The sequence below is a fragment of the Diadema antillarum genome, unplaced genomic scaffold, assembly GCF_040938485.1.
Source record: "Diadema antillarum isolate AM-2024a unplaced genomic scaffold, OU_Dant_1.0 seq00000400_RagTag, whole genome shotgun sequence".
Classification (NCBI taxonomy): domain Eukaryota; kingdom Metazoa; phylum Echinodermata; class Echinoidea; order Diadematoida; family Diadematidae; genus Diadema; species Diadema antillarum.
This window is the reverse complement of record NW_027271391.1, coordinates 287,368-305,523: the sequence shown is the minus strand read 5'-3', so window position 1 is coordinate 305,523 and position 18,156 is coordinate 287,368. Positions and strand designations below refer to the sequence as shown.

General features: G+C 36.2%; 1 protein-coding gene across 1 annotated transcript; it reads right to left on the bottom strand.

Annotated features, from left to right (window-relative positions):
* Positions 1-7,313: 7,313 nt before the first annotated feature.
* LOC139732101 (LHFPL tetraspan subfamily member 3 protein-like) lies at positions 7,314-16,500 on the bottom strand. The gene is made up of 3 exons (XM_071642969.1): positions 15,845-16,500; positions 8,511-8,756; positions 7,314-8,035 (listed from the first exon to the last, which is right to left on the bottom strand). The coding sequence occupies exons 1-3, from the start codon at positions 16,287-16,289 to the stop codon at positions 7,731-7,733; spliced, it is 996 nt and encodes a 331-aa protein (XP_071499070.1). The 5' UTR covers positions 16,290-16,500; the 3' UTR covers positions 7,314-7,730.
* Positions 16,501-18,156: the final 1,656 nt, after the last annotated feature.

Below are 18,156 nucleotides of genomic sequence, written 5' to 3'. Positions count from 1 at the left end.
ATGCAGTGTAACCATGCATGTATAACTGTGGCTTTAAATGGGGTAAAGACTAGATTTATTAAAACAAGTGAAGGGAGAAGTTTCATTGAAATCAAACAGGGAAAAACTTCTGCACATGAGGTGTATGAGCCAGCGACATTGGTCGCAGTCGTATGAATGAGATAAGCGATATACTGTCATCGCCTCACAAGGCTTCAATTAATCTTTAAAAACATGATTTTTATTATTCATCATCTTATTTAATTTGCATACATGAGCGCGCTATGTTATAATGGGTTTTTGAATCTCAATAACATCTTACTTCTATATTTCATTTCGAACAGGGAGTGTCTTTAAATGCTATCAATGAATGAATGAATGAATGAATGAATGAATGAATGAATGAATGAATGGATGAATGAATGAATGAATGAATGAATGAATGAGTGAATGAATGGATGAATGAATGAATGAATATATATATATATATATATATATATATATATATATATATATGAATAAATGAATAAACAAATTAATAAATGCAGTGGATACTACGAGCACTGCTGCAGTATCTCTTGTGACATTCAGTTTTGAAAGAGCATTTTGTCCCACACATTTCAAATTCCAACCTATTGCATACACACAGCCTTATACTCTGGACCAGTTTCATTATCAATTCAAACAAAGTTTTGCAAACACCTTCCAAGTATTCATCTGGTCTGTTCTTGTTTTTAGTTCTGTTATTTGGGCAATACATGTTTTTGTTGTCATGGGAAATGTCCGCTGCAGAGAAAATCGACAAAAAAAAATTCATATAGCCCCCGCATGTGTACGCGCTTTTGGAAAACGTCTTTGTCGGAAACCTCGAACCTTCAATTGTGTAAAAATATCGAGCACACACACACACACACACACACACACACACACACACACACACGAGATTAACTGAACCACGACTGAGAAACAGAAGAACGACGAAGCAAGGGTACAATAACAGGTTAAGAATAGAATGGCGCTCGAGTCAATTACCAAACCGAAAAAACTGAGTTCATCAGTAACTTGTCGGCGCCTAAAGCAAAACATTGCGAGTTCGTCTATGAAATCTATAGTGTAGGCGTGCATGATGAGAGCGTGTAGAAGAGGTTACCTCTTTGGTGCGTGTAGATATCATTTTATCAATCCATATAAACAGGTGTTCAGTGGTGTTAGCGTTGGAAGAAAACAACTACACACGTCACGTCACTATAAGCACACTATTCACAAAACACAATGCTTGAAATAATGTTCACACTCTGATAAATCTACCGACTTGACAGTTAATGCAAGACGGAATTGTGCTAAGGCTTACTAGTGGCATTTCCAAAACGTGACGCAGTTTTAACCAACTCATTCTTCTATGAAAATCGTGAAACAACTGCCCATTCTGTCAAATATCTTTGTCACATAACACAAATTGTGTGGGTTTTTTTTTCTTCTTCTTCTCATAGTGTCGTTAGACAAAGCACACGTTTTCATTATGCAGTATCATAATAATATTGAGCTAAACAAAATGTTACATTATTACATAATGGAAAGAAATATTGAGACACTCCAAGGGCGAAGACAGAGTAAGAGAAAAATATCTCTCGGCTGCTGATATTTGTCTTGTTAAAGTTTCCACTTTCAAATTGAAAGTGCTCACGAAGAGCGGTGTTGAAATCAGCAGTTCTCAAAAACGTGTGAGGAAAAGCTGAGCACATAATATAGTAGGCGCCATAAAATAAGCTTTCAACTAACACCACACATACAACCGTATACGTCATACCATACGCCCCATTCGCCTCCCACTCGTACTGTATTATGCACGCTCTCTCATGACATACCGCCATGTACACATGTGTTTGAGAACATGTACACATTGTTGGTAGGATCATAATGCTGTCTCGAAGTGTCCCCGGGTCACACACTTCAGGGGCAAATCATCTGTTCTCATAGCAACGACAAGATTGGAAAGATACCATTAAGTGGTTCCTTCCACTATATATTGACCAAATTAAACGGCGCCATGGTAACCACGATAGCAATCATCTTCGGCACACAAACAGTCATATTTTACAAGTGAAGGTAGGTGCATAATTATTATGTGCCATGACAAAAAAGAAGGAGAAAATACATACTGCTGCTGAAACCAATAGGTGTATAAAGCACTGGAATTTTATTCCTATTAAGTAATCATACATAAATGGGCTTTATGTACAGTGTATAACATATAATTATTTTCTCTCTAAAATATATGTAGTAAAGCTTTAATGAAAAATATTACTCTCGTAATAGTTAGACTTTAAACATTATCTTACCATCAAGCAGACATGAAAACAATCTACATTGTACAGAACGCCCGAAAAGTTGAATACACCATCGGCATCATAACAGCCTATGTATATACACACAAGATTTGCGTATACAGTGAGACATAACCTGATAGTCTTAAAACATATGAAACAATCAGCAAGCACACTGCGTCATCATGTCATGCAGACCCATACCAAGTCCTCCCCATTAGGCCCCAACAGAAATTAAACACAAAACCCATGGATAGATATGATACATTCAAGGACCCATGTGCTTATCATCAATAGCTATATTTTACCATTTAAAAATATAGATTACATTTCTCACCCGAAGACATGAATACAAAATGTATATGTAAACTTAGTGACGCTGTGTGTATGCAAGTTTTTACTTCCAATACTGATCCAAATGTACAAACTGTTGAACAATGTCCTATTCTATTCTATTCAGTATATAGAATACACAAACATAAAATGAATGAAATGTATTCCAGGATTTCTAGAATTCAAGCAGCAAAAGGTGGCTGGTTCCAAAAAGCACTCAGGAAAGTATTTGTGAGTTTGCACGCATCTCAAAGAGTGTAAAAGGATCCCCAATTCAGGGAAGTCATTATGTTATTGTTTGTTTTGTTTGTTTGTTTGCTTGTTTGGTTTACTTCTTTTGGGTCAGGATGCGAAGATACCGGTATAGATTTTCAGAAAGCTTCCTGCAAAATAGAGGAGACTTGGCAGCTCTGGTATTGATGTTTAATCAATCAAATTGTGTGGATGTCATGTTCTTTAAATATGTTTTTTTTTCTTTTTTTTAATAGATATTGTTTACCATTGGGAGCAGTGATTTAAAAAAATGTTCTGAGTTATCACATTGGATGAATCCATTGGATGCATTGTAAGCCAGTTCTATCACAAAACTTCCCACCGTATACAAATTTTGCAATAACGCCTGATTTATAAGGAGAAATCACTATTTTTCTCAATAAACCACAACTGCAGATAGTTTATTCTTGAAACAATTTTATTTTAACAATCATTCACATATTGTATCGAAACAATACTTAACATTGCTTATACTGTAGGCCCTACTGATTAACATTTTACATTGGTTGTTTCTATTCCTATTATAAACTCACATTTTAGAATTATTTTGAAGCACTAAAGCTGGGTTTTTGTCTCATCTGCGAATGGAATGCCTTCAATAATGCAGGGATGTCAGGTCATTAACAATACCATTATAGCATAATGACTTTTCTATCCATTTCAATTCCCATATATACATTATAATGGGATTCCCCCCTCACTGACTTTTTGGTTGCCAATCCACATGATCTACGCTCCATCCATAACTGAATTGGCAAATGCACAATGTTTGCAGTCAAATATCTTCTGGCTTTTATCACCTCTTTGCTATTTGCACTAATAGGTGGTTCCTTGTTGAAGTCTAACCTTTGTTCTGCTGTGTTAAGAATACACTCAACGAAGTCACTTCGATCACTGTACTATAGGGACCCGATGCAGGAATTGTTTTCTGTAAAACAGACCTCAATGATGGAGCAATGATCAGGTGCAATCACAACTAATAAAGACATGTTTGCTCACAGACTGCATGCAGTTGAGTTTGCATTGAATTCAGGCTTACTAAAATGACCCCTGCGTATATCTGACAGTAGCCTGAAACTGACCTCTGAGTAGCCAGTAACTCGATCAGTAGCCTATATACATTATAATGTTTGAGTGAGATATGTACATGAATTTGTAAATGTCAGAGCAAGTGCATCTAACATATTATATGGCAAGCATCTATTATACAGGGTGCAATGAAAGTTGGTAGATTTTGGACAACTTATAGATAAAACTGCACATTTAAATATTTTATTTCTGTCATATCATTATAACTGTCAGTTACATGATTCATGTGATCATAGTCCTGTTTGCTTTAATGACCATATTTCAATTTTAAGATTTTTTTTTTTTTTTTTGGGGGGGGGGTTGTAATTGACTTCCATTTTAGTATTTGTGTAATATTAAGATACAATGTATATGTACAATATCGATATTTATTTTGTTAAGTTAATTCACACACACAAACAGACACACACACACACACACATGCACACACACAATTCATCTAGGAAAAGGTATATGATGTTAACAATAAAACACCTTCTGGGTGTTTGCTTAGCATGTCTTCCTGAATTACTGCTACATAAACTCCTCGAAGAATTGAATCACCATTACCATCACAACACATGAGATGTTATCTGGTATATACTGTACGTTTTCATCATAGTATAAACAAAACTACCTGCTTCACGTAAATACATGTAGGTTTCACAAACAAATAAGGGATACACACTCCTATTGTGTAACAGTAAGCTGTACCCACATGCCCATGTTAACACCTTTCCAAGTTTCCACTTCCAGTGGTTATACTGCACTGAATGCATGACTAATGCATGTCCAATTTGTATTGGTCAACAACACTGTGGCACATGTACAGTAACACCTTTATAATTCAGCAGAGGTCATGTCTTCAGTGGACATGCACAGATGCAAGCATTATTGATGGTGAGAAAGCTACTTCTAACACTTGAGCAGACAGGAGATTCTACAATCAAATTTGGTGCGCTCACTTAATGTGATAAGCTGTAATTGAATTACCGTTAGAACCAAAACATAACAAAAAGTAATATGACCAAAATCTATGGTTGCAATTCATTTTTGCCAATATACGTATGAGTTTTACATGCACTGGTACATTTTTGTCGTTGGCCATTTTGTTTATGTGCACATACAAAATTGTACCTGTAAGCTTGCCAATCTTAACTTTGCCAAAAAACAAAATATCTATACTTGAAACTATTCCATGTATACAATTGTACATTTCATTCATTGTTGGCAAATTATGGACATTTTACAGTACATACATACTGCTCATCTACAGGCATCAAATTCAAAATGTTCAAATTCAGAACAATAACTTGACATTTACAGTACGAAAATACATGTACAGTCACTTGTGTACAAAAATAGGCAATGTTCTACAAATTTTCTTCGGCAGATTACAATCTCTTCTCGACATTTCTTTTTCTTTTCTGGCACATACACATAATTTCAAGGCACAGATTTACAATGTACAATGTACTGTACATCTCACAAACATCTGGAGAGACAGATCAGCATATGCATATAATCATGCAGGCTACACTTTTAGAAGGCTTGAAGCATTGTCCCTATCCTCATTTGGAGTCCATGCATATTTGGTTATTGTGGGTTATTATAGTTTTTTCCCCCGCCCAATCATGGCACTCCACAAAACAGTTAATGTAGGCATTATGATCTATGTCATGTAACAATGCAAATACCCACTTTATTAAAGCGTTTGAGTAAGCACTGCAGAAAAAAACAGTATTCAAACTATTCATAGACCATTATAACATTAAAATATTGAAAGAAATCTTATCTGTGACATTATATGTCAATATGTCTAAAGTTGATACAATTTGTACATGTAGTTCCCAAAATATATCAATTACTCAGGTGTGATTGTGTGTCTTTGTGAGAGTAACAGCATACACGGTACAATGTATGTAGTACATATGACATGAAATAACCATAGTGTATCCCAAGTACAATTGACATGAATGAAAGAAAATGCCTTCTTTGGTACAGATTATTTTCTTCTATCTACATGTAGAATAAGAAAATGAATATTCAAGAATTAGCTTGGCCATCACTACCTCTGCTCTTTAAATAAACTGTACAATCAGCAGTAACATCATCTCTTACTGTATACATGTACCTCTGTAAGTCATGTACCTAGTAACGTTCGTTGTCTGTGTGTGACACATTATTTCTATAAGAATACACGTACAAATTGTACATTTTTGTGGAAGAAGTACTGTACATTATCGTAACACTCAAGATTTATAAATTATTCATATTTGCCTATAGTCACATTTCATGTCAATTCTAATTTCAATCTTTTATTCAACTCACTCTACAGTAAGAGTCAGGCATGCAGTGTACTCAATTTTGATGTATGAATAAAGTCAGCTCCTTTCGTCAGAATATATCAATGTCAATTACAAATAAATGTGTTCCTGCCTCACACACATCTCTTGTAAAATATATATATTTTTAAATTCCTACACAATGTATCAGGTTTACCCACTGCTTTGGGGAACTAAAGTGCTATAAACACATTCTTAAACAATCAATCACTTTTCAGAATCAAGGCGCTGATCTTACTGTAACTCTTAAGAACATTGCAAAAAAAATAAACACTACGGCATTATTCATAAAGACAAAGAAAACATGTTTGGGTGTGATTTGATGTATTTGTAGATGTGCATTATACAGTTCATGATTTGCAACAAGTGTCAATTTGCATGCTTCAAACTAATGAAGAAATGTTCGTAGTTAATGGGTGTGTACTGCCTGAACAAAATCTGTATCGCAAGGTTTATTTGTACTTGTAAAGGTTGAAGTATGCTTTATCTGTGAAAACACACTTATCCCTTCTCCTACAGCCATATCTCAATTTGTTCTGTAGTTACCGGTACACAGAAAATAAGAGAAATAAAGTGGAGTCAGTTACTATTTATACAACAAAGATATGCAGATGTCAATCTGTCAAGGAAAGTAAACCAGTACTTGGAGTCCCTAGATGCATTCACACATGAGTTGTTAAGTCATGCACTGGCTATGTGAAATATTGTGTACAAGGCATAATCAATTTCATATTTCACTTTTCACTATGAAATTCAAGGAGCAGTGACACACAATTTCTTTGAAATGGTCACTGAAGAAATCCCTAGCAGTTTTTTGGTTAGCTATGATCAATGTCATAATGTTCAATCATACTGAGTTCCTACAAGAACCACCAATTCTTGTCAGCCATACAGCGCAGTTTGCAAATATGATTGTTGTTTAAATTCAATACAGACTAATACTTGCCAAGTATACCGCTGTCAAAACTCCTCCAACTTATATACAGGTACAGTAGATTCAGCATCATTTTCTGACTACAGTATAGTTCTGGTCAATCAAATTATCTTGTAGAAGGCCGCTGATCAAATTTTTGATATGGATATCTGAAACAAGGTTGAGACATGAGTAAAATACACAACCAACAACACTGCTCCTCACTTCAAAAGCTTTCTGGAAGAAGACCATGACACTTTATCTGACAATATAGGTGTATGAAGTGCAAAGTTACATAATTTTACATAAACTTTTGTCTTCCTCCTAAAAATACAGATATGTCGTTCACTTTGGAAGAATAATTGGCATCTCCTACAGAAGTGTAGGCTGCATATAAACTTGAAACTATTAAATAGAAGTATTCAAGCCAACAAGAGTCTGTAGAGACACAAATATATCCATGGTGCCTCCTACAAGCAGCACTCCCTTCAGAATCTAAATTGTGAGGTCGTGTTCCCTGTTGGACTTCTTCGTCGACTTTCCTCCGCTTTTCGAACTACGTGTCGTGCTCGACATCTCATCGTCCGCGGCACCGGCGCTGTTCCCGTCACGCAGGGAGCGCGGCCTTACCTTGGCGTATGTTCCATCCTCTACCATGGGTATGCCGCCAACATCGGCTTCATCTTTGCCGAGAGATCCATTGATGCGGGGCCGGTTGCTCTCGCGGACAGCGGGGTAAGTGTTGAAGATCGTAGAGTTAACAGTGCCATGTTTCTTGGGCTTAGCATGAACACCGTTGCCTATAAGAACAGCAAAATACCAAAAGATGAACTATTAGTTTCAACTCTCATTTTATGTCGCACATGATAAAGATATTAGGTATAAATAAAGATTGGTACATAACACACCTGATTATCTTCAGTGAGAGTAGCCCCCTTAGTGTTCCTACAGCCTCATACAGATGTGCACTTGACGAGATAGTTAAGAGGTAGAAGATATCAGATTGGCAAAATAGAAAGAACTTGGCTGATTCAAGATGTGAAAATGAAGGTGCTCTGATGCAATAAGCACACCAGTACATCAATATCGTTTCACATACACATGTAGAACATGAGAATATAAACATATAAATGTCTGAAATGTAGATATGTATCAAAATTGGGGACTCTGTTCACCTTTCCAATCAAGAAATGTTAAAGTCAACATACACACATCGCTTGTTCAATGCATCGAGCTGAATGTGAAATGGGATGGACAAGAAAAAAGATCTCTTACTGTTCTTGTAGTAATCAGAAAAGTGCATGTCCATGTAGAGCTTCCCCTGCTTGCTGGCCAGGATGTAGGCAAGGACGGCCAGGATGAAGGCATCGAAGACGGCGATGATGGCGAGGTAGAACACCCATCGCAGCTCACAGCCTGCGGTGTTAGTGTACGAGATATCTTCCCCACACAGGGCCCGGTATGCAGAATGCTTATCCCAGCCGCTTGGGTAGATTAGGATTCCAAGAAGGAGGAAGATACCTGAGAAGAGACCAAAAGGAAAGAGGTGCAAAAGTGAATGCAATGAGATGTTTGCAAATAAATGCAAATTAATCTTTGATGGTAACTAAATACATTTCTAACAAAGTGTCTGCAGCAATTTCAAGTCAGAAAAAGAACTTGAAGAGATCAAAACGGTAAAGCAGGGCTTGACACTAACTTTTAATCTGAAAGTTTGGAGGAGAAAGCATAATAATCAACTTTGAATCTTAGTTGCCTGATTGGCGAACTGGACTGCCGCTAATATTGAGCCCTGAATAAAGAAATCACATGTCTACAGGTGATTGAAAGGGAAAATGAAGGGTAATAGAAAGCTATTATTGTATCACAATGCATATTATCAAGGTTTACAACATACCATGTACTGTAATTCTTCAAAATCAATTGAGCAGTTGTATTTGCAGAAGTCAAATGTATAGATATATTTTTCTTGCATACTATACCAGCTTCAGGAATATTACTTTACAGAAACATTTTACAAAACAAGCAAAAAATAATAGATACCTTCGTTTATTTTACCTGTCATGTCATTTCAAGAAAAACAAAAACATACACGTAAGAAACCTGAAACAGACAAAACAAAACAAGAACAAATGTATAGCCCAGTTTTTTGTTTTTGTTTTTTCATTTTAATGCACTGCAGCCAGTATCCTTCAGGACCAGCGAGTACCCAGTAATGCAAAATAAGATTGTTGCTTTTATCTTAGAATGAAACATCATCGAGTGATCAATACAAAGCTTGTATGCTACACAATAGGCCTTTGCACCAGAACAAACATACATGTAGGAAACAGAAAATTTAAATAACCATTTTTTATATGTTACAGTTGCATATTGATTATATGTTACATTTTATGTTATACAGTCACAATCATAATGCCATTTTTATGATGGATACTGTATACATGGTTACTGGGAATACATCATAACAGGCATATCAAATATCCCATAGAACATGCACAAACACTACATGTATATCCAAGACTTGCCATAGCACTTCATTTGTGTGAATACCAATGGCAGCTCTGTACATATGTTATAGTGGGTGTGATTAATATTCCATATCAATGTTGAATGATCCATTAAGAGCTACTGTGTGCAGTGCCAGAGGGAGAAGTCTATGGTACGATGATTTCAGCAAATATTGGACTTCACCCCTACTAAGTGAGATATAATTCAAAGGATCAACCTTGTTAATTCACCATACTTGATCTTTGATGATTTGTGGCATACTTTTTGTAAAGCAGAGGACTACATGTAGGTGTTACAATCATAAAGTTCTAAGCAAGTGGCAATGAAAACTGCACGTAAATGCTTTGTATATATGGAAGATAAGCACATTTAATGACTTCACTCTATTTTGAATACAAACATCTCCATGTTGCCAGTTAATATATAATTTGCCTACATGTTATAAAAAAGATAGCAGTACTTACTCTCAAATCAATTCTGGACATAACTTTGTTTTTTATGCATAGGCCTAACATGAAAAGTTTTGTCAAGTGAGGTAATAAATATGTATTACTTCAATGTACAGCCATCTTTTCCTCAACTCACATTATATGAAAGATGTGCAATGAATAAGTACAAAGTACATCATTCAAGTTATGCTTACTATGGTATTGATACTGACTTTGGAAGATTATAACCATTTCTCTGTGCAAAATGATGAAGTTAAATTTTGATTAGGCAATAGCTTTTGGTGAAAATATTTCCTTTTCTTTCTTGTATGGACATGTACATTGGAACATTGAAATTTCTTTATATTCCTTGTAAATCAGCATGGCTGCAAAGTTAAAAAAAAATATGTACATGTACTTGAGCAATTTAAAACTTTCACAAAAATGGAAACTTCCTGAAGAAAATATGTTCTCACTATACAATTGTATCTACAATGTACAGTGTATCTAGACTTTAAACATTCCATCAGCCTAATACAAGTCACAAAGTTTGCAGAGAGTTAAAACTTGCTTTCTGACAATAGGTATACTTCATGAAATCAAGTAGGTTTGCTAATGACTCAAACAAACATACACTCTTGTCATTCACAGTTGACATAAGTATACAGCGTAAATGGATTGAGTATCACATATACTGTATAGCAAAGCATTGATAGTTTATCTGACTTCAGAATGCCACTTACTGCCCTTTGAACCCAGTAGCTGTTGAACAAAGGAGACTGATTGCCCACACCTTTTGGAGACTATTCGTTGAATTGCAAATTTCTGCCTGAACGCACTTGCGAGTTTTTTTTCTTTTTCACAGCAATATAGCCTCACTCACAATCCACAGCAATTGAGTGTAACCTTTACACTATACTGACACTACCGGAGTCAAACTGTGCAAACCAACAGTTTCACCCGTGCCAACTATAATCTTGAAAGAGAAATTCATGCATGGATTTGTGTGGCTTCCCCTTTGGACGAGGCTTTTCGAATTCATGGTGAAAGATGTCATACATTGTACATGGACATCCAAGTGTGAGGAAAAACAAATATACCATCTAAAACTGTGCTAGAGGCATGTTATCATTATAACTGAAGTTAAACATGAATGAACTACACATTACTTTAATTTGATAAGAAATGGATATGAAAATAAAAGAGAAAATTCTCACAGTCATTATAAATCTAAAGCTGTTCTTGCCTTACTCGACAGAATACCTTTCACTCCAGTACCTTTCAAATTACTTTTCTAATTTCTGTTTTTGGTGAGAGAGGAAATGCAATTTACACATGCTTCTCCTCATCCCCCTCCTTTTTCTCTTTTTCTCTCTTGTTCCCTCCCTATCTCCATCTGCCATTATGTTTGTATGTTGATACATGTATGCAAAGCAACTAAGATTTTCATGATCAGCTAGCTGCATGTACACTATGATCGGCCCTATGATCACATTACAGACACTACAATCATAACTGGTAGGTATAAATGTAAATGTACATGTACATGTGTGTAGATCTATGTATGACTGTACAATATGTGCAAAAATAATATAATGAATGAAATTTATACATAATATATACACACACAATGCATGTACATGTAATTGTTCATGGTGATATGTATCCATGTGCTACATACATGTATACATGTATGTCTATAATAATGCATATAAAACTGATGTACACACATACAATGTACTGTATAATATAGTTTAAATGCACACAATGATATCATAATCATTTTTATCAACTTGGGATAATCAAGACTGAAGGTGCTGATAAACAAAGAACATAATTGAAATATAAATATGATTGTATCAACAATACAATGTACCTTCAAAAATGTTTCTTGTCATGCAATGGTGTACACTGGCACTGGTCCCAGGCCCAGTCCCAGGCCAGTAAATATCACTGTTGGACCAGCAACTTTTCAGGGATTGCTAAGTCCAACATATGACTGGTAAAATTAACAAAAATAACATTGTTTGGGCTTGTTGGAAAAAAGTACAGGACCAGCAAATTCAAGATTTGGACCAGTATTGAAAATGGGTTAGTGTGTAGCCCCGCATTATGTAACTTCAATTTTGTAGTGCAGTACCAATGAACATTTTTTTATTTATTTGATGACCTTACAGAAAATACTTTGAAAATGACATTTACCAGTATCTGTTTATGTAATGAAACTCTTTGTATGGTTGTTACACAATGTATATTGTATGTGTGCCTGCATTCATGGTTACTTCCACCATGCATTTTGAAATCATCTGCTTATTCAGCTATATATGCCATTATGATGATTCTCAAATCACTGAGCCATAGAAACTGCAAAACTCCAGGAGCTGTTCTACTCAATATTGAGGATCTTTGATATGATTGTGAAATGATGATTGCACTTGAACTGTTAATTGTATCACAACATTCAAATTGGGCTGCGAGGTAACATTATATATTATGTACATGTACACTTGTATGTAAAAAAAGAAAATGAAATATCTTTCATCTGAACACAAATAAGAGACCCGCACCAATATGACATCCTTCTACGGACATTGTCATAATCACACATTGTACATACACATTGTAGTTTATGATCCAGGGAATGTTAGTGGTATAATCACACTGTTCTCATTATATGATTTAGAGCTAGTATAATATGATCAAACTGCAAAGAGGGGAGAGATAAATGATATCCATATATACTGTGCCTCTGAACAAATAAGAGCCAATATGAGTCTTTTTCTCTAGATATATACTTCAAACTGCTTTTCTTTACAGGTCAAACTACATTGTATGCATTAGCAACTGTATAAAATGAGAACTAACATATTATTTCATGATTTGAAATGATACAATAATGGTATAGGTATAGATGGAGAAAATGAAGCACTGTCAACAGGTAACTATTTTCAAATCATGGAGCACGGAGCTACTTTTATTTCTGTAACAGGTACAGGTGATCTCATCTCAAGTTGCTCTCAGTCAAAGTACAATGTTGCTATTAATGTATTCCTAGAATGACTGATGTCTGGTACAGTAGGAAGTATAATGCCTTTCTCCTGCTTCCATTTGACCTTTGAACTACCCACATGACAAGATTTCAATGAGTATGATGTATGATGTGTACCTGCAAACCTCTACATGCCCCTAAATGAGCTTGGAGTTTGCTATCAAAAGTAGGACTGGCCAGCCCAATTCCAGCCCGCCCAATTGTGCATGATGAATGTCAGCTTTCAGAATGCAAGGTTCTCTATGTTTTCACTCTTTAACTTGCAAGGACAGACGTTAAATGATTAATTGTCCTGATTGACCTTGTTTGTTAATGTAGGACCAACAGAAAAGGATAGAGACAGGTGATCCCCAGTCCCATCAGCATGTGTTTAGGAACAAAATAAAAAAACACTGTATCTGCCTACATATACTTCAACGTCATTTTGTTTGTGTGCTTAAAAGAGTTAAAGGGATCGTATAGTTTTGGTTGAGACCTACAAACTATGTAACATGAGGTTTCTGTCATTTTTCGGTGAGATAATGAGAAACCTCTTATAAAATATGAAAGAGTATGTAATTTCACAAGGAATTCAACGTTTATATGATGAGAATCAGTTTAGAAATGGCTGAGATGTCCAAAAAGAGCGATCCTACATATTTGTAATAAAAGGTGGGTCTATTAAGATTGCTTTGTTTAACTTTGTTTTTGGATGTTTCAGCCATTCCAAAACCAATTTCCATCAAATAAACTTTGAAAGTCTCCTTAGAATGGTATGATGTCATAAGTGGTTTGGTGTATCACAAAATCCTCGTCTCCACCATTATTATACCATCCCTTTAAACATGCGTAACTGGTACTACCATGTATAATCTACACATAAGACTCAACTGTTGTGTCTATAAATGTGTGGTATACTACATGTACAGCTGTAATTTACAACTCCCCTTGACTAATAGGAATATTGAAATTTTAGTTTTTTATTTTAATGTACAGTACATTGTGTATACATGCCAAGCATGAACTTCACTATTTTATTATTTTGCCATGCATAAACACAAACACACACACACACACACACAAACCTCCAGGAGGGTGTTTTGGAGTTTTTCAGTTGTCATTAGTACCCATTACGAGGTTTTTGAAAAGTAAAAACATTAAAAATCAAAAGAACTGGATGCCCCACAATGCATTGTATCTAATTGTACTAACACAATGAAGTGGTGATTTATGAGATTCATGGTATAGAAATACATTGTATAATAATAAAATACCAAAGCAGGGATGCCAAGTTCAAAAAAAATTTATGAGTGAGATTTTCATGATTCGGCATCTCGGCGAGCGAATGTGCGCGCGAGCGAGGGTGTGGGAGGGGTTTTCCCTCTGTGGCCTCCCATGGAAGGGAACTTTTTCAATTTTTAGCTCTTAATGGTGTGATCAGGTGCATACTTAAGTGACTATATTTTACTTATTTTGAAAGACAAAAGGAAAACATACCTTCAATTGCAACTCTCACTTTAATCGTTTGAGCTATGCTCCTTATTGTAGGCCCAAGTTGCAGACTTTGCCCGATGCATGAGAAAAATGGGTGTCATGCGTGAGATCGTGAGACAGACCCTAATTGCTTGAGTCTCACTCAGAATGCGTGAGACTTGGTAGCTCTGCCAAAGATAGATTTCGCCCCTACATTTCTAGCTCTCTAGTTTTATCTTTTTTGGGGGTTAATAATGAAATTTCAATACAATGAAAGAAAACTGCGAGTCCCAAGGATTTCATTATCATGGGAGTCAACTGTACATACAACTGTACATACAATTTGTATAATGATGTGGATAAGAAATATGCATTATCATCAGGTAAATGCTTACATGTACATTTTTGTATTATAATGTTTACTTTTTAAGCGAGACATTACAATTTTCTTGCCTGTTCAATTCCTGAAATTGAAGGGTTTTTTTTTCACCATCTATTCCTATGAATACAATTAAAACTGAATATAAGACCTCATTCTCACTGTAAATCTATGGAAATGCAATGTACTGGTAGTGGTGGTTTGATTATACTTTCTTTTAACAGGTCTGATATTGCACTTTTAGAGTCTATGTTATATTCACAGATACACACACACATATTATATGTGTTTACATTGTATATGTACATGTAGAGCTTCAGACTATATAATTGTATAGAGTATACATGTATACTACATTGTAAGTATGCATATATCATATGTTTATTCAAGTACATACAAAATATTTTAATTGTCTATGAAATGGCCCATTACACTGGCGGATCCAGAGTGAGGCACATCGCTCCTCCTCTTTATTTTCTTGTTAAAACAAAAGAAATAAAAAGAAAAATGTGGGGGGGGGGAGTGTGCACCCCCTTTAATTTTGTAAAGGTGCTTCCCCTTTATGGAATACCTGGATATGCCCCTGCATTACAGATCATTTTAAACACTCTCTTTTGTACTTGAATCATTTAACAGATCTGCTCCCTGGACATACTGCACATCTAAGGTAGATATAAATATTTTTTGTAACTAAAAAAAAAAAATCCTTGAACTTGAGTAAAGTGAGATAAAGCCCACATAGATGACACTTTGATGATCAAGTAGAGTCAGTAGAGAGGTGTTGACATACCTGCACATAGCTGCAGTGTGCCGCAGATGAAGAAAACGGTGCCTGTCTTGCATGGCGATTTACATAGGAAGAGGAGCATCGCTACGATGGATAAAGCCACGAACAAGGCGGCGAATCCGACGAAGAAAGTCGCAGCCGCCATCGCGGGCACGGTGTCATTATCGGGCCCCTGGCCAATCCCGCTGTAATCCACCACTCCTCCGACGCAAGAGAGCTCCCCAGTGGTACTGTAACTAACGCAGTACTGGTAGAGGCCAAAATAGCCTACACCCCGGGCATTGGGTCCGTCCCCCAGCCAGTAGGGCTGGAAAAACACAACCAGCATGATGATGAAAAAACACAGGGTGAAGATGGCCCAAGCAATCGCAATAGCCCGGGCATTTCGGATGTAGTTTGTGTGATAATAATAAGCATAGGTCTCTTCTTTCGTTTGTTCGTTCGCCATTTTCAACAGTTTAGTACCGTGCTCCTATTCTCGGCAACAATTCAAGGAAGGCTTCTCGTTATTAGTGTTATGAATGAAGTTCGAAGAATCCGCGATCCGCCAGTTTTCATTACAATCTCACACGTTCATGAATGTATACCGCCACAGACTCATGGTGCTTCCTGCGCTATGCTGCAAACCTGTGCTGTATACTGTACTCCATCCGCTCCAAAAAAGGAACTGCAGACAGGTGATTCAGCTATCAGGGGAGAACAAACACCCAGTGCATGCATCGCTCAAACTGTATGAACGGTGCGCAGAAGGTGTCTGTGTTTACTTAGCAAGCTGTGTGACCATAGTCAGCTGCCATATATTGTACAGCCTTCAAAGTTTGGCAGGCCTTCGTGCGTGAGAACAGTTAGTATTGCATTCTTTGGATCTATTGTCATGCTAAGTAGGTGGGTAAGGGCCCCCTATAAGAGGGAGGAGGGTGCATATAGCGGTGTGTACCAGAACACAATTCCTGGCCAAAGCTTCCCCATGCATGCTCTGGGGGTCAAACACAGAGATGCGTGATTGTAATCTCGTGACAATTGAAAAACAAAATGAAAAAAAAAAAAAAAACCTGACATAAAAAATCGAAACACACACACACCCACACATGCACACACTTACTTGAAGATTGAACGTAGTACAATGTACAGTATCAAGATGACGGCAACTTAAATCCATGTAACATATATATTATTACCCATAAGAACCACTTTCCTAGAAAGAAATTCATAATTGTAGGCCCTACAACTGTTGAATATTATTAGAAATTTACCCCTTCTGAATACTGCGCAATTATGTTATTTAGATCACATGTGAACTAGAAGGAAAAAAAACACCGAATAAGATTGAAAAAAAAAAAGAATCTCTATTGTTTGGGTCTACTTGTTTTGGTGGTTTTTTTTCTTGTCTCATTGCATCATCAGCAGATATATGCATATCAGATCTTACAAGGAAAATGAAAATGATAGACATTGCAAAATATTTCAAAAATTTGTACGATATGTAACAATTCTTCAACCCATCCTAGGTGGTGATTTGTTCTTCAGAATCGAGCAAATCGTGCTACTTTTTTTGGAATAAAATCGACGAAAACATGTCACACGAATAGTAAAATAACAGTGTGCAACCCTTGTGCATTCTACCTAATTATCTACGGTGGTTTTTTTTTTTATTATTTTTTATTATTTTTTGCAATAAAATCGACGAAAACATGTCACATGAATAGTAAAATAACAGTGTGCAACCCTTGTGCATTCTACCCAATTATCTACGGTGGGTTTTTTTTTTTTTTTTTGGGGGGGGGGTATTTTTTTGCAATAAAATCGACGAAAACATGTCACATGAATAGCAAAATAACAGTGTGTAACCCTTGTGCATTTTACCCAATCGCACAACGAAACTGCAAAGTGCAGCCGAGACGAGGAGATACAAAAGAAGACGACAAAATAGGAAAAGGAGGAAAACGCATAAGAAAAATACCGTTTAGGTGTAAAGTAACCCGGATCCGCTGGACAGATTAATTTGTTGATTTGGACGATAAGCCGAACTGATGACGTAACGATTCTCATCAAAATGGATATAGTGCAGGAGACTGAGCGACACTATCCAAATTGGAATATTGTAAAAAATTGACCTACTGGGTGACAAAGGTGAGGTTAGTTTGACCCGACCTCAGACAAGGTGAACAGTTAAAAGTAAAGGACAAGAAAGCGAGATACACGAGCAGATCATATTCATGTCGAATTCATTATAAAACAATATTAAAACAAAAAGAACAATTAAGATAACGCATGCTTGTTTTTCATTGGAGACCGATTTTGGTTCATTTCTACAC

Coding starts and splice junctions, on each gene's coding strand:
- LOC139732101 (XM_071642969.1), bottom strand. CDS start 16,289: ATGGCGAACGAACAAACGAAAGAAGAGACCTATGCTTATTATTATCAC. Junction 8,757..15,844: donor CACACTGCAGCTATGTGCAG/GTATGTCAACAC, acceptor GTCTCTTCTCAG/GTATCTTCCTCCTTCTTGGA. Junction 8,036..8,510: donor TTCTGATTACTACAAGAACA/GTAAGAGATCTT, acceptor CTGTTCTTATAG/GCAACGGTGTTCATGCTAAG.